This window comes from Kogia breviceps, chromosome 1, assembly GCF_026419965.1.
Source record: "Kogia breviceps isolate mKogBre1 chromosome 1, mKogBre1 haplotype 1, whole genome shotgun sequence".
Taxonomy (NCBI): domain Eukaryota; kingdom Metazoa; phylum Chordata; class Mammalia; order Artiodactyla; family Physeteridae; genus Kogia; species Kogia breviceps.
Genome location: NC_081310.1, coordinates 149,219,101 through 149,239,287, shown reverse-complemented (window position 1 = coordinate 149,239,287; position 20,187 = coordinate 149,219,101). Strand labels below are relative to the sequence as shown.

Genomic DNA, 20,187 nt, shown 5'->3' with positions numbered 1-20,187 from the left:
TTTGTTCCTATTGTTTCTTCCACTTGGGTTGCCTCCCCACTTCCTCTTTGTTAATTCATAACCACTAAGTCCATGGAGAATTGCTTTTTGGAAGCCTCCTCCAAGTTTTCTATGACTCAAAATGAATAAAATAATGTATACAGATTAATAAGCATAGCACCTGAAATATAAGTGCTCAAAAATGTGAGATACTATTCTTATGACCAACTTCATCCTACACTGTTCCCTTTAGTAATCTTTACTCTCTTCATTGTTAAATAATACTCATGATTCATTTAAAAAGTGAAAATTGCCCTTTGTCCTTTATGTGATATCACTTAGGCCTTATAGAAAAAGAGGGACCCATTTCTAAATGGGGTTATCAACTAGGATTCTGTCACTTTTCCTTCCCTCGTTATCTCCATGTTTTAATAATGTAGGACTGTAAACACCACACTAAATTGTATGCTTTAATAGGGCCAGGCTTACTGTTCTCCTGACCACTGAGTCCTCAGTGCTTAGCATATAGTACTTGCTTAATAAATTCTTGTGGAATAAGTGAATGGTTTTTCTGCTGTATCCTTGATGCTTCATTTTAGTGTTGCATACTTACTTCTTACTGATTCAGTTCATTCTGCCATTATTTACCAAATACCTGCTTTGCAAAACATAAAGAGATTAATTGCACATAGTCTTTACCCTCAAGAGCTTATAGTCCTATAGGGGAAATAAGACATGTATGTTACTAAAGCAAGGTGTCCTAAGAGATAAAGCTTTAGGAGGAGTTCACAGAAGGTGAATAGTATTTCCTGGTAGGAGAACAGCTATTTCTGATGGATATATTGGATTTTAAAATATGAATGTGGTTAGATAAAAATGTAGGAATAGCACAAACAGAAGCACAGAAGTAAGAAAAATCTGGGTGTGGAATGGGGAGAAGAATATAATGGGTATGTGAAAGAGAGTAATAGAAGATGGGGTTGGAAAAATAAATTGAGGTCAAAGGAGAGAGTCTTGAATTTAAATCTCAGAAGGTTTGGATGTCATGCATTAGGCACTTGGAGCTGTTGAAGGCATTTTGAATAATGAAATTGTCTGATCAGGGCTTACTTCACGTAGATTAGTGTAATAGCAAAGTCAAAAATGTCTTGAAGTTGGAAACCCAATTAGGAAGTTACTGCTATGGTATCTCCTGAGAGGTATGAGGGCTCAAGTATACTTGGGAGGCAAGCTATTTATTCCATTACTCGACAAGGCAGGCTGAATCTTTTAGAATATCTTTATAGAAGTAAGAACGTTCATTTTTTTATTTTTTTCAGAAGTTGTGCTTTTTTGAATACTAAGTGAAATGGAGCAGGCCTCATAAAGAATGGAGAGGTTGATTATTCAGGGAGTCCTATTAGCATAATTTCCATTTTATCTTTAATTGTGCATTGCCTTTCTGGAATTCTGAATAGCCTTGAAGATATGCTGATAATTAGGAGTAGGAGAAAGAAATTTAATTTGTCACATCAAGTAAACATGACTTTGCAGAAAGAAATATTTGTGAACTTAGGCTGGCAATGAAACTAATAAATCATTTTGCCCAGCCGCTCCGCGGCACGTGGGATCTTCCCAGACCGGGGCACGAACCCGTATCCCCTGCATCGGCAGGCGGATTCTCAACCACTGCACCACCAGGGAAGCCCCATTTTGTGGTTTTTTTGAAGAACGTATTGGTTTTACGAAATATGGGGATGACAAAATTTAAACCAACATAAGTTTTATTTTGAAAAAGAATTTTCAATTATATCAGAGAGGTATAGTTGCTGGGGTTTTTTGTTATTAATTTTGCTTAGTAAAATCTTAAAATAAAAGGAAAACAGTTGTATATACTCTTTTGTCACGTTAAATGAGGAAAGAGGGTAGGGAACAACACTATGGAATGTTTATCTGATCAGAAGTGTTTTTCCAAACCACAATAACATCCTTAACTAATTTAACTTTTATTGATAGCCTACTCTCAAGTAAAACATAAATTCCCACTGTCAACGTTCTCACTGTCTAGTTGGAGAAAACTATAGACAAATAGTGGGTATGAAAAAAATAAAGTAATACAAAAAGAAAATAAAATTTATTATCACTTTATGTTGAAGATGTTGGAGGAACCCAGCAGAGGAAGTTTAAAACTTTCAGAGGGTTTGGAAGAGAATTCTCAGTAGGGATTGAGTAGCATTTCTTATCAGTCCTTTTGTGGGGGAGAAGGGGGTAAAGTCTGTGTTAAATGTACAATCATGAGCCATGCCTTTTCCTTTCATTCATCTGTAAAGCATAATTCACTGTGGAATGTACTGACCACGGTCTTCATGAGGAAAGGTCATTCTCTTTGAGCAGCCTTGGCTGAGCTGGCAGCTTTGGACAGGTGGTTTGAAGATCAGCAACAGAGGAAGGGAACCCAGCCATCCAGATTAGCTGAATCATCTTGGGTGTCAATGGGCCACCGTCCATCAGCCAGATGGTCTTCAAACCACCATGATGCAATTGTGCTTTGGAAATCATGCCTGCTGACCTGTTTTTCCTTTTCCATCTGACTGATTCCTGTTTTTTAAGCTCCTAGTCAGCAGGATATTTTATATATATGAGCCATTCTGTTCTCAGAACAGAACCCACATTGTTTTTGTTCTGTGCTTCATTTAAGCATGAAAACTCTTTTATAAACTTTGGCTCTCCTAGGAAAGTAAATACTTTATGCTAACCTCTTTCAAGTCCAACTTCCTTTTTACCTCACTCTTCTCTCCATCTAGATTTTGACTTTAAACCCTCCTTTATGGAGCTATCTCAGACTAAACAAGTAACTAAAAGCAGAAGAAATGCTTTAGAAGGGTCTCAAGGTACATTTAAAAAGAGCATCAACTTTGAAATGAGACAGACCTAGGATGAATATAAAAATGAATCGGACCAAGGAGATGAATGAGGCTCAGATGTCAGTGTCAAGCATCTTTCCATCTCATCAGGGAGATCAATTCTGTATGTACATAATTAAGATACAAATGAGATGATGTATGTGACATAAGGAGTTCAGGTAAACTGTTAGGTAAGCTTAGAAGAAGAAGAGACATCTTCCAGCTAAGAAGAAAGAAAGGATTTATGGAGTAAGGGGCATTTGAGACATGGCTTCGTATGATAAATTCTGTGGATGTAGATGTAAAGGGTATTCTTTTTTTGTTTTTATTCAAATCTTAAAGGATATGTAGGCCATGTGCAACCTAGACTGCCTTCCCCATGTTTTCTTAAATTTTCTAAGTTAAAGCATCAAACATCTCTTTTCTTTCCTTCTTTTGTATTCATTTTATAAAGACCAAGAAGATCTCATCTCTTTTACTCACTTTGCTGAGAACTGTAAAGACTTCTCTGATTTTTTTCAACATCACTTTCCTTTCCCCAAGGAGACATATATTTGATTAGATGAATGGCATCAGTTAACCACCATCCTGGTGAAAAATCTCCTCTCATCTCGGACAGAGGAGTTGGCCATTTGCAGTGTTACTAGAGAAGCCACCTGTGGATTTGTTTTACAATCCAATGCTACAGTTACAAGCATTGTTTCCATTATATCCTCCAGTTAGATAGCATAGCCTCCCCAGGGCCTCTTCAGGGCTTCCCACAGTTTACAGAACTAGACACACTAAGTAATCAAGGCATTAAAGGTTTTTCATCTATTACATACTGATTTTTAAAAGTATAATTTGTTTCTTCAGAATTTTTCTGTCTCTAGAACTTACCCACTGTCTAAAACACTGAAAATCTATGTATTTTCAAGCTTTGTTTTTTAACTTCGGCATGTTTATATTATATGGTAATTTCTTGATTACCCAGAATTCATGGAGAGAAGGATGTATCTACTGAAATTTTCTGGTTAACAAATGCTAAAATGCTTTTTGTTAAAACCATGGTCTAGGGCTTCCCTGGTGGTGCAGTGGTTGAGAGTCCACCTGCCGATGCAGGGGACACGGATTCGTGCCCTGGTCCGGGAAGATCCCACATGCCGCGGAGCAACTGGGCCCGTGAGCCATGGCCGCTGAGCCTGCGCGTCCAGAGCATGTGCGTCCAGAGCCTGTGCTCCGCAACGGGAGAGGCCACAACAGTGAGAGGCCCACGTACCACAAAAAAACCCCAAAAACAAAAAAAACCCATGGTCTAATGACAGTGATTTGTTTTTTTAAGATTATGAATCCTGTCTTCCATAAGATTAGTTACCAACACTGAGTACTGGAAAGAAAGAATAGAAAGAAACAAGAGAATCATTTACTTAGGGCCTGGAGCATAGTTACCAAGAGCATGGGCTTTGGTGGTACTCTTACCTAGCTGTGAATCCTGGATCTGCCTCTTACTGGCTAGGAGTTCTTTAACAGGTTATTTTAAGTGTATCATTTTTATCATCCTTGAATTGGGATCACAGTGGTACACACTTATTTAACCTTTATATGGTGACTACATGAAACAGGTCATGGACAAAGAACCTGTCTCAACAAAAAGCTAGAAACAAAAATTAACTGTACCTAGTGTTGTGCTGATAGACATTTTACATGTTAGTGCATTAATCTTCAAGGCAACCTGATGGGGTAATATTTTTAAATTGATAGTTTTACCTGTACTTTAAAAACAAGCACAAGTTGACCCTTGTAAAACATGGTTTAAACTGTATGGATCCACCTATATGCAGATTTCTTTCAACAGTAAATACTACAGTACTACCCAATCTGCGGTTGGATGCCAAGGGACCACAGATACAGGGGACCAACTATAAATTATACACAGATTTTCAACTGTGGGGAGGATCTGTGCCCCTAATCCTCACATTAGGGCCAACTGTACCCAGATTTAGAAAGTAATTTGCAGAAAATCTCATAATTCTAATTCTAACGTCAAAGTTGAGATTTGAGTTCAGATCTGACCAATTCTAAAGCTCATGCTACTTACTTTCCTGGATTTTTTTCCTTTTAGATATTTCTCATAGCTCTCCTTTATTGTTTTTAACATGCAGTAATACACACTAATTCTTCTATAATTGAACAGTATAGAAATAACTAATGCAAAAATTCCCTAATCCCTCATCCTACTCTCTAGAAGTATGCAACTTAAAAAGTTTGTTCTATGTGCTTGCAGATATTTTCCCTGCATTTATATCTACATGATGTATGGGGCTTTTTTCTGAAAAGATTGTGCTTATTTACATTTTTCAATGGTGTGTAAAAATTCCTGTTTCCCTACAACGTTATTAATACTGAATGTTCTTTTTCTATTCTCTTGTCCATTTGATAGATGAAAAAAATGCTGTATCTTTGCTTTAATTTGCACTTCTTAAATTACCAGATTGAATGTCTCAAAATCGAAATCACTTCTCTACTAACAACCCCACCTGAATTTGTACTAATCCCAGATGGTGGTGTTTGAAAATAAAAATCCATATAAATACAATGCAAATACTCCATTTATTATCCTTATTCTCCTCTATGTGTCCTCAGAAAGCAAAGAAAGTAACTATAATATATAATATATCATAATTCAATTGAGGAGATGCCTAATGTGTTTTGGAATTTTAATGTGGCTTATTATTACCAGATGTCTCATTTACATTAAATAAATATTTTTAGGAATCCGCAGGAAAAAGTCATCAAGAAAGCAAGTACTGCATTTATTGGTTCAGCCAGTATTTATCAAGTGTTTTCCATGTGCCAGGCAGGGTGCTAGGTACCTGAGTTTCACAAATAAACAAGATAAACATAGTCTCCCATCAAACAGTTTAACCTTGTGCAGAAGATAAACAAATGTCTGAGAAAGTTTTGGCTGGAGGGAACAGAACAGCTAACTCAGAGTGACTGAAAAAATAAGGAAGTAGATTAGCTCTCCTTAGAAGATTGCTAAGAATAAGGCTGGGCTTCATGTTTGGTTGGTCCAGTGGCCCCATTTTGTCATCAGAGAACCAGTTCTTCCATCTCTGCCTTTGCTCTGTCATTCACAGGCTGCTTTCCTTCTGGTTGTGGGATGGCTGCCCATGGCTATTTGCACTTCATGCTCTCTTGTTAGCTTGGGAGGTATGCGGACTTCTTGTGGTTCTTTTAAGATCTACTAAAGACCTTTCCAGAAGTCTCCAGCAAACCTCTCTTGGTGTCTCATTGACCAGAACTGGATCACGTACCCATTCCTGACAAAATCATTGGCAAAAAGAATAAGATTAGCCTTTAGGGAATCAGCTTTCTCTAAGGTGTATCTCTGAGTGACAGGATATTGTAGATACCTTGGAAAAAAAAAAAAAAAAGAAGACCTACTGGAAAGGAAGAAAAGAAGAAACAATATCCACTACAACAGTAAAACAGGCAACTATGATTGAGTATATGTACTACAGTTCAAGTCAGTGCGAGTGAAGAATGACATCTTTGCCATTTTCTTTTTAATGTCTCATAGGATCAGAGTGGCACCAGTGAGGAAGAGGGCAGTCTCGAAGCTTGTATTAAACAATTGCCTAAAAGTGAAAGCTCCAAACTGGTGAGAATACTGGGTGTTTCATCCAATGTTCTTTTTAGGGATGAACTGTATATATTTTGGATCAGTTGTGTTTGCTTCTCTAGGAATCTCCATCTCTGAGACAGGGGAAGCTATTCCATATAGCGAATGACCCAAAGAACAGTGTATTCTCCTACTTTCTTCATATGTGAACTGTGCTGTCTGGGACTAAAGAAGCAATCTCTTTTAAATCTTGTTTAATATTGGGTTTCTTTAAGGTTAGGGTGGTGCTGAATTAGTTCTAGAGGCACGAAAAGAGATGTTAAATGGATTCCTGTGTTCATAATAAAAGATACTTAAACTTACCCAGGGGCTAGAGCATTAGAAGAGAGGCAGTTTTAGAGAACTCTTCCTCCTTATGTGTCCTAACATTTCATATCTTGTTACTTAATATTTATGGAACATTTACTGGGTACCCCGTGCTATCCTGTGTTCTACGTTCATTTTCTGATCCTCATAGCTGTAGGTGGTGATATTTTTCTTTTACATGCGCGGAAACTGAAGGCTTGCTTAGAGATGTTAACTAATTTGCCAAAGGCCACTCACTAGTATGTCATAGACATGAAGATTGATCTCATTTGGTCTGACTCCCAAGCCTTTGCTCATAATCTACCTTTCTGTTTTGCAGCCTAGCACTTCCAGGGTTAGACTGCAAGTTCTAGAAAGAAATGTGGGCTTTTTTCCCCCCTCTGTTTCAAAATATCTTATGAGTCTCAAAGAATTAATCACTTAGGAGGGTCACTGTGATTTTATGACAGCACAGAGTTGTTCATTTTACTTCAGGGAGTTTGAAAAATCATCCATTTATCTTCTTTCAACTTTCATATACATCAGGACTGGCTTAGATTCCATATCCTAGAAAATGAACTGATTCTTTCCGGCTGAAGGAAAAGGACATTTCAGCAAGAGTGGAAATTATAATGGTCCACTCTTACACAAACCCTATGTGAGGCATCAAGAGTAGTGGGACCAACAGATAATGACCATTGTTCTTGAACAAGACGTGCCAAAGTTACACTGTTCCCTTTCCAAAAGACAAACTGCATCTTTGCACTGAAGGAGAAAGGGGAACATCAACGAATTTCAAACTCCAACTCCTTTGTTCATTTAAAAATACTACTGGGACTTTCCTGGTGGCGCAGTGGTTAAGAATCCGCCTGCCAATGCAGTGGACGCAGGTTGGAGCCCTGGTCCGGGAAGATCCCACATGCCGCGGAGCAACTAAGCCCATGCACCACAAGTACTGAGCCTGAGCTCTAGAGCCCACGAGCCACAACTACTGAGTCCACATTCCACAACTACTGAGGCCCACACGCCTAGAGCCCGTGCTCTGCAACAAGGGATGCCACCGCAGTGAGAAGCCCGCACACTGCAACGAAGAGTAGCCCCCGCTTGCCGCAACTAGAAAAGCCTGAGCACAGCAATGAAGACCCAAAGCAGCCAAAAATAAATTAATTAATTAATTTTTAAAAAAAAAACAAAAAAAACCCTACTAACTGGTTCTTTTTAGCACTGTTTCTCCAAAGATAGATTAAGGAAAAATCTTCTAAAGCAACAGGTCTTTGCAAGTAGAGGCCCCCGATTTCATCCACAGAGGAAATGGTAAAAAGAGTGAGAACACTCCCTTGCTTGCTGGGAGAGGCAGGTAGTCCCACAGAGGCTCACTTGTAGGCTGCAGCCAAAAGCCACCCGTCATCCACCCTCTGTTCCCAAGAAGGCAACAGCAGTGATGGGGCTCCAAGTGCCAAAATAATTGAAGAGCCCCGCCCTCAGGCAGAGGACCTGAAGGACTAAGGATAGTATTTAGATTATTTCATACTGCATTTTAATAAGAATAAAAGCCTCCCCAAACCCATTGACTGGTATTTTTCTTTCTCCCCTCCCCGCCTCACCTCTTTCTCTTTTTGGTATTCTACAATTTCTTTGTCACCATTTCCAATAGAATATCCATGGTCTAGTCAACTGAAGAAAGATAGCCAAATTTGAACAACTTTTATAGCGTAAATATAAATGGCCTAGCATAAAGTATTGCTTAAGAGTGTGTCTAACTTCAGCAAGTTAGACCTCACCAAGCCTCAGTTTACTCATCTGAAGGATGGGAATAACCAGGATGTTATGAGAAACAAATAGGCAATAAAGTATGAACATGTAGTAGAATATAAGGTACATAGTTGGTGCTTAGCAAGTTCATGCATTAGTTCAGAAAATATTTGCCAAATGCCACTATGTTCCAGGCACTGGAGATACAAAAGTGAACAAAATGTACCAGAATGCGTGCCTTCATGAAGACTCATTCATGGGTAGATGGGGGAAGGGAGATAGATAATGCATAAATTAGCAAATTATATTAAATCATGAAATTGCTGTTCTTGAGGGTAAAAATTTCATCTGGCTCAACCTAACATATTCATCATTGTCTCATTATAAAGTACAGTTGACCCTTGAAAAATGCATTGGTTAGGGATGCTGACCTTCTGCACAGTGGAAAGTCCATGTATAGCTTATAGTTATAAGGCCCCCTGTGTTCTGGGTTCCTCCACATGCACGGCTCCAACCAACCTCAGATGGCAGATTGTGTAGTATTATTGTATTTATTATTGAAAAAAATCCATGTGTAAGTGGACCCACATGGTTCAAACCAATGTACTTCAAGGGTCAACTGTATTAATAACAGTTCCTCATCACTAGTCATCACTTGATTGTTTCTATTATGAGATTGGCACCAGCATTGCTGCACCATTCTAGGATGGTTGCTGGATGTACCTTGTCAGAGGACGGCATGTGATCTGTATGGGCCTTGACTCCTGTTACCTTAGTTATGTCAGTTGGAAACAGTAAGCTCTAATCCTTTAAAGGTTGAATTTCTTGCTTCCTGTGGGAGCATATATCTCATCAGACACTGCTGGCCCCTACAGGAGAGACCAGGAGAAAAACACAGGTCTTGCTCTTAAGCAGCTTACCATCAAGCATCAGTGAGGATAACAGAATTTGTACCTGGAAAATCAGACCAGGCAGAAGTGTATTAAAGAGAGAGAAAAAAAAATGTTACAGGAGTTCAAAAGTGGAAGGAAAACCATCTCATTCAGGGATTAGGGACGGTTTCTTAGACTCTTGGCCTTTAAGGTGAACCTTTAAAGATGAGAAGGAAGGGCTTCCCTGGTGGTGCAGTGGTTGAGAGTCCACCTGCCGTTGCAGGGAACACGGGTTCGTGCCCCGGTCCGGGAAGATCCCACATGCCGCGGAGTGGCTAGGCCCGTGAGCCATGGCCGCTGAGCCTGTGCGTCCGGAGCCTGTGCTCCACAATGGGAGAGGCCACAACAGTGACAGGCCCGTGCACCACAAAAAAAAAAAAAAAAAGAAAAAAGATGAGAAGGTGATTGACTACTGAGGTTGGAATAAAGGGGAGAGGTTCACCAGGTGAATCAAACAGTGTGGGTGATGTACAGTGTGCAAAGTTGAACAGTAGAATCAGATAGAAGTTGAACAGTAGAATCACAGAACTGAAGGGACTATATGCTATGAATGATAGATTAACGTATTCATCTTTTTATGCTCAGTGCTCAATAAATGTCTCATTAACTACATGGATAAACATATACACAAGGTGCTACCTATGAGAAACTATACTCCAAAGGGCTATTAAAGTGCTTCTCCAAGATTACCTGTTTTCCGAGCTAAGACTAAGCCATGAGTCTACATATATTCCAGTGCTTATTTCCACTATTCAGTTATGATTGGCTTTTGTCTATATCTCAGTAGTCCCCAGATTCACAGCCAAGGAGTTTATAGTAACTTCAGAAGATATTAGATTTCTCTAAAATATTTTTTAAAGGGAGAATGACTTGTTTTTAGACAACCAATCAGGTGATGGTTGGTGAAGCATAGATTCCAATTGTGAGAGACTGGAGACAGGGAAGTGTCTGGAATCTATTTCAGAAGTCTAGGTGAGAGCCTGTTAAGACTATTTTTAAGCTTTTGAAAGGAACTTAAAAATTTTAGCACAGAGCTTTGCAATTTGCAAAACTGCCTCATCTATTATCTCGTTAGCTTAAATATTTTAATATCTATTTTTTCTAACATGATATTAGTTCATGATTTTATTCAATTTTATCCCCCAAATAACCCTATGTAAGAAGTAGGGCAGGAGTTATTTAATCCCTGACTTACAGATGAGATCTTAAGCTGCTTAGTGAAAGACCACAAAACTAGAAATTAGAAGAGCTGCACCTCATCCTGAAGGGTCCTTGTCTCCCTGGTATCTTGACATAGAAGAGCATGAATCCCTAAAATAAGTATTTTAATCTCTTGGGTATAAACCTATGTTTTTATCATGTTGGGGATATCTGTGTTAATATAATACACTCTTTTGGGGCAGTATAGCTAAATTATTAAGAGTGCAAAGATTGGAGCCATTCTACTTAGATTCAAATCCTGGTTCCACCATTTACTAGCCATACAACCTTAGGCAAGCAGCTTAACCTCTCTGTGCCTCAATTTTTGCATCTGTAAAATGGGAGAAAGAAACAAAGGGTTGTTGTGAGAGAAAGGAGTTAATAACTATAAAGTACTAGGTAGAACCATGCCAGAGTACCCTGAATGACTGTGTAAGGGGGAGTTGTTGTTAATGATGATGATGATGTTATGCTGATTAAAGCATTAAACGTCAGCCAGATGAGGATTAGCTGTTCTGAGTGAAGCATTACGTGTAACTTGGAAAACTGAAGTGAATTTTTTCAACCCCCAAAATGCAACTGCTGATAATAGATAGCATCTATTGAATGCCTGTGTGCCAGGCATTATTCTAACATCACTCACATAACAATCCTATGAAGTTAGTAGTAGTAGTATCCCCATTTAAGAGATGAGGAAACTGAGGTACTGAAATGTTAAGTAAGTTGCCTAAATAATCACCTGGTGAAGCCAGGATCCAGGTCCATGCACCGTGAGGCTGGAGGCTGCACTCTAAACCACTATGCAGTACTGCTTCTCAGAGAGATACAGATACAGAACAGAACTGAAGTCAAGGGGCAGCAAGAGAGTTACACGGGGATCTGAACTTTGTGATTTTCATTCCCTAATTCTTGAACTCCAACATAGAAAATTATAACATAGAAACAGGTAGATACTGAAATTTACCTTTCACATTGGTAAATGAAGTGATACAGGCCTCCGTTTAAACCGATGTTTCATAAAATGAAGGAAACTAAAACATTTCAAGAAGCTAACCTGTGCCAGGCATTTTCATACTGGTTATCTTATTTAACCCAATGATGCACATGTTTTTAGCCCTACTTTACTGATAAGGTACTGAGGCTAAGAGATGTCAAGTCTGTTCCTAAGGTCTCACAGCTGGTGGGTGCTGTGTCTGGGACTCAAACCCAGTTCTCTTTGCCTCTAAACCCCATCTTCTCTTCACTGTATAGTTCACATAGACAGCCTTTCTTGGAATATCAGAAGTATCACTGTGTGATCTATTTGTTCAAACAACAGATATTAATTGAGTATCTCTTGCATGTCAGACAATGTTATGTACAGGGGATTCAGTGATGAGCAAAACAATTAGCACTTCTTAAAGGGCTTGAGATGTTCAAGGACAGGTGTTCACATCAGCTTGCTGTCTTTAGAAGCTCAGTAGTTAGGTGGGGAGGAAGGAGCAAGAGAAGGAAAGGAAGAGATAGTACTGTTCTGCTCTTATAAATATCTAACCTCTGTTCTTGCTACCACCTTTGGATCTCTAACCTTGTCTGCTTCTATAGTTTTCTGCCTTGATGTAAAACCAATTTATATTTTCTTTGGTTCTTGTCTGTCTCCTTCTCCATGTTGTTATAGATACTAATAGCCAGTAAAATAATTTCAGAGCTATTAGCTTACAACGAAATAATAGAAAGACAAATAACTCAATTAAAAGATGGGCAGGGATCTGAACAGGCATTTCTCCATACAAATGGCCAATAAGCACATAAAAAGATGGTCAACCTCATTAACCATTAGAGAAATGCACATCAAAACCACAATGAGGGATTCCCTGGTGGCGCAGTGGTTGAGAATCTGCCTGCCGATGCAGGGGACACGGGTTCGTGCCCCGGTCTGGGAAGATACCACATGCTGCAGAGCGGCTAGGGCCGTGAGCTGTGGCTGCTGAGCCTGCGCGTCCTGAGCCTGTGCTCCACAACGCGAGAGGCCACAATAGTGAGAGGCCTGCGTACCGCAAAAAAACAAAAAACAAAACAAAAACAAACAAACAAAAAAACCACAATGAGATACCACTTCATACCTGCTAGGAGATTGTAATCAAATACACAGATAATATAAGTGCTGACAAGGATATGGAGAAATTGGAACTCTCATACATTGCTGCTACAGCCAGTTTGGAAAACAGTTTGCAGTTCCTCAAAATATTAACAGAATTACCATATGACCCAGCAGTTTTACTCCTAGGTATATACCCAAGAGAAATGAAAATACACATCACACAAAAACTTGTAAACAATTGTTTACAGCAGCATTATTAATAATAGCCCCAAATGGAAACAACCTAAATGTCTACCAATGGATGAATGCATAAATAAAATATGGTCTATCCATACAGTAGAATATTATTTAGCAATGAAAGATAAAGAAGTACTGATACATGATGCTACAAGAATCAAAATCTGCAGCATGGCTTCACTCCTATTAGAGCTATTATTAATAATGCTGCTGTAAACAATTGTTTACAAGTTTTTGTGTGATGTGTATTTTCATTTCTCTTGGGTATATACCTAGGAGTAAAACTGCTGGGTCATATGGTAATTCTGTTAATATGGGCACACTTGCCCAGTTTTACTTCAAATTCTTACATTTAGACACCATTATTTGTAGGGGAAACTGAGAGCCAAATATGGTAATGGAGGTTCCAAATGATTATGTGCACTTGCACTAGAAGACTTGTTAGGAAATTACTAATAAGCTTGCCACAGACATAACAGCAGAAGTGCTTCAGCCACTCACATGTGTTCTTGTGATTTTAGGTTGCTGTAGATTGTTTAAGACAGCTTATTTTAAAAGTAGAAAACCAGGGCTTCCCTGGTGGCGCAGTGGTTGAGAGTCCGCCTGCCGACGCAGGGGACACGGGTTCGTGCCCCGGTCCGGGAAGATCCCACATGCCGTGGAGCGGCTGGGCCCGTGAGCCATGGCTGCTCAGCCTGCGTGTCCGGAGTCTGTGCTCCGCAACGGGAGAGGCCACAACAGTGAGAGGCCCGCGTACCGAAAAAAATAAATAAATAAATAAATAAAAGTAGAAAACCAGATTTTGTAAGTGCTTGCCATTAACTTGCTACTAAATTCCCAATGTGTTGATTGAATCAATAAAAAGCCAGATGTTACCCCCCCCAAAAAAAAAAACAGAATCAAAATCTATAAAGATAAAGTAAATTAGTGGTTGCCTATGGCTGGGGGATAGAAAGTGACCCTAATGGGCACAAGGTTTCTTTCAGAGATTATGAAATGCTCTAAACTTAGATTGTGATGACACTTGTATAATTCTGAATGGTAAAACCATTGTATTTTACACTTTAGATGGATGAATGTTATGATATGTTAATTATATCTCAATAAAGATGTTTTAAAAAATTACAGGAGGAAGAAGAAAGAGGGGAAGACAGAATATAGACAATCCACAAACTGAAACCAAATCAGAAATTTGATTCTAGGTAACCGCTACACTGGAAATTCTGTGATTCTGTTAAAGAACTATAATATCCTATGCGAGGAACTTTTAATGTAGTCTCTCCACATTTTGGAATCTTTTTGCAAGTGTTTAATAATCTGCACCCTAGTAGAAAAAGCCCCACTTCTTTGTCCATCACAATTAAAGCTTGACTTTATCTTATAAATTCCTGTGTTCAGCCTGTTGCTACACTCTGTGCTAGTTCCTGGGAAGAATGCTACTGAAGGTAAACAGACATAGTCTCTCTTCTTGTGTAGCTTACAGTCTTCATGGGAGAGTGACATCATGTAATGTTACATGTAGACTGAAATCTCAACTTTGATAAAAGCTAAGAACTAGAGGCGCTTGGTGCTAAGAGAGCACAGAATAGGGGGGTTTGACCTTATCAGGGAGGGCTCTCCCAGTGAAAACTGAACTGAGATCTGAAGAAGCTGGCGCTACCCGGCAGTGGGGCAAAGAAGAAACAAAGGAGGGCGCTAGGCAAACTTAGAGCCTCGGAGTTTGGGGAACTGAAATCCTGAATGTTCACGGTTGCCAGAGCTGGTGAGATGGGAACTAAACTGGAGTGGTTGACAGGGGCCAGGCCATGCTGATGAGATGGTCTCTATGCTAACGGTAGTGGGAAGCCATGGAGGGCTTTCGGAGGTGACTCTAAACTGTAGCTGTAATGTAGCGATCGGGTTGGACAGGGGCCAGAGTGGATGCTGATGGGCTGGCTGGGAGTTTACTGCGGCAGAGGCAATGGCAGTCTGCAAGAGATGGCGGTGGCAGGATATATTCTCATATTCTGTCTTTGCAAAAATTATCATAAAATAAACAGCAAGGTAGTATATGTGTTTGCCTAGTAAGTTCCACAGAGAGTTGCCAGTCAAAGAATTTACCTTTCTTGCTCCCAGTATGCAAACCTTCTGCTGGACATGTGCTTTAAAGCTTTCCTCTGAACACAGGTTTGGAGCTATTAAAATGGCAGTTGTTACACCATCTGGGTCTTGAGAACAAGCATCATCCCAAGACTTGGCCAGCAGCCCAAGATAACCTTGCTAGGAATTGCCCCCAGCAGATGTGCCCGGCATTCTAGCCCCACTCTATGACACTGCTTAGCAACAGTGCATGCAGTCTGTGTATCAAGTGATCCCTGTCGTTACAGACCTAGTTTGTGTACAGCAGCCTCAAGAACATTTAGACGTTTCAAAATTTTTCAAAATGTTTAGGTTTTTTTCAAACGGTCTGCCGTGTTTGTCTTTACTGTTGTCTTTCATTATGAAATGTAATTTCTGACCCTAGGGGCAAGAATAGAAAAATGAAAGTATTCCAGTCAGCTCGAGGTGGCATTCAACCTGTAGTTTCTTTGTGGAGATTTTAGAATTTACAGGGTAGCAAGATGCCTGGGGAAGCATGAATTGTTTCTGAATTAACTATCATTAACTTAAATGGGCTGTGACATGGAAATTCACGCCGCAGCTGACAGTGCGTTTGACCATTTCAGAGTCCCCACCAGCCAGAATAGCAATATTTTAGGAACACTTTTTACTCTCTACCTTGATACACTTGATCCACATAAAATTTTCAAACATACTTACTGAAAAATCAGTGTTAAGTGTTATAAATAATACCTGTATCTCAAAATGGTCTGATAGTACTTGCTTTCTCAGATGAAAAAGGCTGTCAGATATAAATTGTGGGCTCTGATACCTGAATGGACATAAATATCCCCCCTGCTGTCACTAGCTCTGACCTAGAAAGTGACTTATCCTGTCTCCCTCCTATTTTTTGTGAAGATGAAGTGTGATTTTGTATGTGAAACTCTTAATAGTGCTTGGAATGCAGTAAGGGCTCAGTAACTGTAGCTATTGTTAACACTAGATTTTGTCTATATAAAATCAACGTGTGCTAGAACTCTCATTATTCAGTACACATTTTCCAAGAACTTGTGATGTATCAAGCTGTAGGCATGTAAAGATAAATACGAGTTCACCACATTAGGTCTAATGCAAAGGTTACAAACTGGTTGTCAGGAGATTTTTACATTAAAAATTCTGGTTTCTGTTTTCTACTGAAAACAGACCAGCATTCCAAGCTGCCCCTTTCATCAATTATGTACTTCTAGTTTATTTCAATCCCTACCTTTCCACCATTCTCTAACCCCTGCTTAGAGAATGCCTGCTTCCCCGTCACCTTTAAGTACCTGAGTACCTACATCATCTCCATCACCTGTGAGTACCTGAGGCTGCATTCCAGGTCTACTAGCTGTGGCCATGCAGGTGGGCCTGGCAGAAGATGAAAGCCGAGCAGTAGACAGGAGCTGGGTGGTGGAGGCCCTTGTGGACCAAGAGAAAGGTCTTTATACCAACAGAAGCCTTTGCAATGGTTTTTAAAGGGGGAGTATAATGATGAGATTAGCCTGTTGATAAGATCCTTTTGAGCTCCCTGTGAAGAATCTGCTAGCAAATGTCAAAACTGAAGGCAGGGAGTTTAAAAAGCTGCTGGAGGAAATGAGATGAAAGTCGATAGTGACCTAAACTAGGGGGTCTGTCAGTGAGTGCAGATTTTCAATAAATACAGGTGTTAGAATTGATAGACTTGATGATTGTGTGAATGTCAAAGTTGAAGAAGAAGGGGGGTGAGGCAAGGATTCTTGGATTACATCATGGGCAGCTGACTGGCTGGTTGGTTGATGCCATTCACTGATAAAAGAATGAGGAGGAAGGGAATTCCCGGTGGTCCAGTGGTTAGGACTTGGCGCTTTCACTGCTGCAGACCTGGGTTCGGTCCCTGGCCAGGGAACTAAGATCCTGCAAGCCACTTGGAGTGGCCAAAACAAAACAAAAAACAAACAAAAAGAAAAACAGGAGGAAAAGCAGATTTGTGGGGAAAGATGATTTTTTCCTTCTTGTCTACTGAGTTTTAGGTGTCTCTGGAAGACAGGAAACTGTTATTGAATGACTACTTATTAGGTACCTGTCCCTGTAGTAGGCACTTTAAAAGATTATCTTATTTATCCCAACAAAAACAGTAATAGTAACAATAGTAATAATAATACCATCCACCATTTATTGATCACTTATCATTTGTTAGGAACTGAACACAGTGTATTATCTCCATCCTCCCCATCATGGAGCATTATTCCCTCCATTTGGCACATGAGGGACCTGAGTATTCCAGAAGTTGATGCACTTGCTCAAAGGCTTAGGGGCAGTAAGTGCCACAGTAAGGATTCAAAACCTTATGTTTGACTCATAACCTTACATGCCTGACTCATGCCAGACTGCCTCTCCAAGAGGTATTTGGTATTAACCCATAAAGAAGCTGAAGTTTAGGAAGTCTAATTTGTCATAGAGCTTGTAACCTATAAGTAGAAAAACCAGAACATGACCACTGTCAGACACCAAAGTCCAAGCTTTCTTCTTTATCCAGATAATACTAAAGATTTATTAATTAGACCCTTGTGGATCTATGACAGTTCTCACTGGTCAGTGGGAAATATGAAAAATAGTAACCACATGGAGAGTTCTTCATAAAGCTAAATTTATTCAGTTTAAAAGACTGTCCTTTAAGATTGTGTCCTACCTAACTTTTAGTGTTAAAATGGCTCTTCCTACATGACATTGTAGTGGTAATATATGGTGATAGTTGTGGGGAGAGGACTTTAATAGGTTGACCCCTCTTAAATCACTGATATTTGACCATTTCTTGACTCATAAATTAGCAAATTCATATGCTCCAACCTAATATTCCCTTGCTCTCAATTACCTGGCCAAAAAAAAGGTAACTCTATAACCTCAAAGTCCTTTTGAAAAATTTCTGGTCTTTGAAATCCCAAATTCTAAGAAAAATCTATTTTGCTTCCTGTTGTAATCCTAGAATCAGGAGTACTTTGGAAATGATTAGATGAAAGCAGGCAAAGACAGAGATTAATAAAGGCTGGCTGTGGTTTTATTTATTTATTTATTAAGTAATTTATTTAATTTTGGCTGTGGTGGGTCTCTGTTGCTGCGCGCGGGCTTTCTCTAGTTGTAGCGAGCGGGGACTATTCTTTGTTGTCATGCGAGGGCTTCTCATTGGGGTGACTTCTCTTGTTGCGGAGCACGGGCTCTAGGTGAGCAGGCTTCAGTAGTTGCAGCACCAGGCTCGGTAGTTACGGTGTACGGGCTTAGTTGCTCCGCAGCATGTGGTATCTTCCCGGACCAGGGCACGAACCCATGTCCCCTGCATTGGCAGGCAGACTCCCAACCACTGCGCCACCAGGGAAGCCCCTGGCTGTGGTTTTAAACCTGATAACTGGGAAGCTGATATTGTCACTAATTTTTTTAAAAAATGAGAAAAAAAAACAGATCTGTGGGAGAAGATAATGAGTTCAGTGTAGAATTTTAAAGGAATAATATACCACATGACTTCTGATACAGGTTCATTCTATCAATTTTGACTGCTGTGCTTGATTGAAAATTATTCCTAAGTGTTTTTAAAATGCTGGCATCCAAGTTTGGGGAAAAAATAGTTTAAAATGTGTTTCTGATGATTATAGGCTTCTTGTTAAGTCTTACATCCAGGCTGGAATTCTCAGGTGTAATATTCTGCTCATTTCTAAAGCAAGGTCCTGAACTGTGTGCTTAAAATCCATTTTTATCCCCAGTTTGCTGTCCATCAAGAACTGTAGGATTTCTGGTTCAGCTACGGAAGCCGATGCCACTGTGTGAATATTATTTTCTATCTCAGATCCAGTAGTTCAGATCCAATATAAAAACAGCATCTATAGCAGAAGTGTAGGCATTCCCTACAGAAGAATGTGTCTTAGTCAACGCTGCAGAAGAATGTGTCTTAGTCAACGCTGGCCTCTCTTTTGTGACAGTATGCAAATTGCCAATGGCAGAGTTCAACTGCATTCAAATATGTCCCATTTTTCACAGCTCATTGTACTTTATGTCTTGTATTTCTGAAAATCACTTGAGATTTGCCTATATGATAAATTTCCCTTTCCCAGTCATAAAAAAAGACAGTAGATCTACAGTCAAGTCTACTTCCTTCAGGAAAGTCACAAGAGAAAAGCTTTTGGCTTTTCCTTTGGTTCTCTTCCCCTCTGCATCATAATGAAGATAATATAAAGATGTGAGGGTAGCCAGTAAAGTAACCTCATGAACTCAAAGACAGCAGAAATATAGGTACACATTTTTAATACAAATTCACATCTTGGACATCTACTAGCTTTCTTTCACTCCCAGCCAATTTAATGGCCTGCTGTGGAGACTTGTTATTCAACTTGGAATTTCATCTTGCCTAGAAGGAAGCTATTGCTTACCAGATATTTCTAAATTGAGAAAGTAATCTTATAATTATTCAGCAAGCATGATGGGCCCAGAGAAGCTCTTAGTTGTGACAGCTCAGAGCCCTGAACTCATACTTTCTTACCTGTGTTTGGTGCCCCATCATCTGAATCCCAGAGCATCTCAGAAATGTTATGATGTTCTTTGAGTCTGTAAAGTTTTCACTTCTCTGGGGAGTGGTTATTTGCTGACATAATTTTAAGATCATATAACCTAAAACCTATGTTTATTATCTTATCTTTCAAAGAAAGCAGAAAATAAGTGAGTTTATATTGAAGGCCTGTTATATCCCCAGCACTGTGCAAGCCTCAGGGCATATCACAGTGAGCATGACACATAAGTCTTCCCTTCAGAAAGCTTTCAGAACTGCTGAGAATAATGGCAGCTAACTCTGTCACTGCATTTACTATGTGCTCCAAAAAACATCATTCTAAGTGTATTAATTCATATTTTATATGACATCAAGCCTATTATTTTCCTCATTTTATGGATTAGGAAACTGAGGCACAGAGACACTCAACTAATAAGTGTCACAGCCTGGATTTGAATCTGACTTTAAATAAATGACTTAGTGTTGATGAGTACTATTGAACGGAAAGTTAAGATGCTGTGGGAGCTTTTGCTACGCTAATGTGATTT

At 39.5% G+C, this 20,187-nt stretch overlaps 1 protein-coding gene across 3 annotated transcripts in view; it reads left to right on the top strand.

Annotated features, from left to right (window-relative positions):
- The window catches only part of PATJ (PATJ crumbs cell polarity complex component), a 353,889-nt gene that overhangs the window by 255,762 nt on the left and 77,940 nt on the right, over positions 1-20,187 (top strand). For all 3 annotated transcript variants that reach the window (XM_067006873.1, XM_067006872.1, XM_059083193.2), the window contains exon 31: positions 6,424-6,504. In XM_067006873.1, the coding sequence (XP_066862974.1) occupies positions 6,424-6,504 (81 nt within the window). The remainder of the gene's footprint in view (positions 1-6,423; positions 6,505-20,187) is intronic.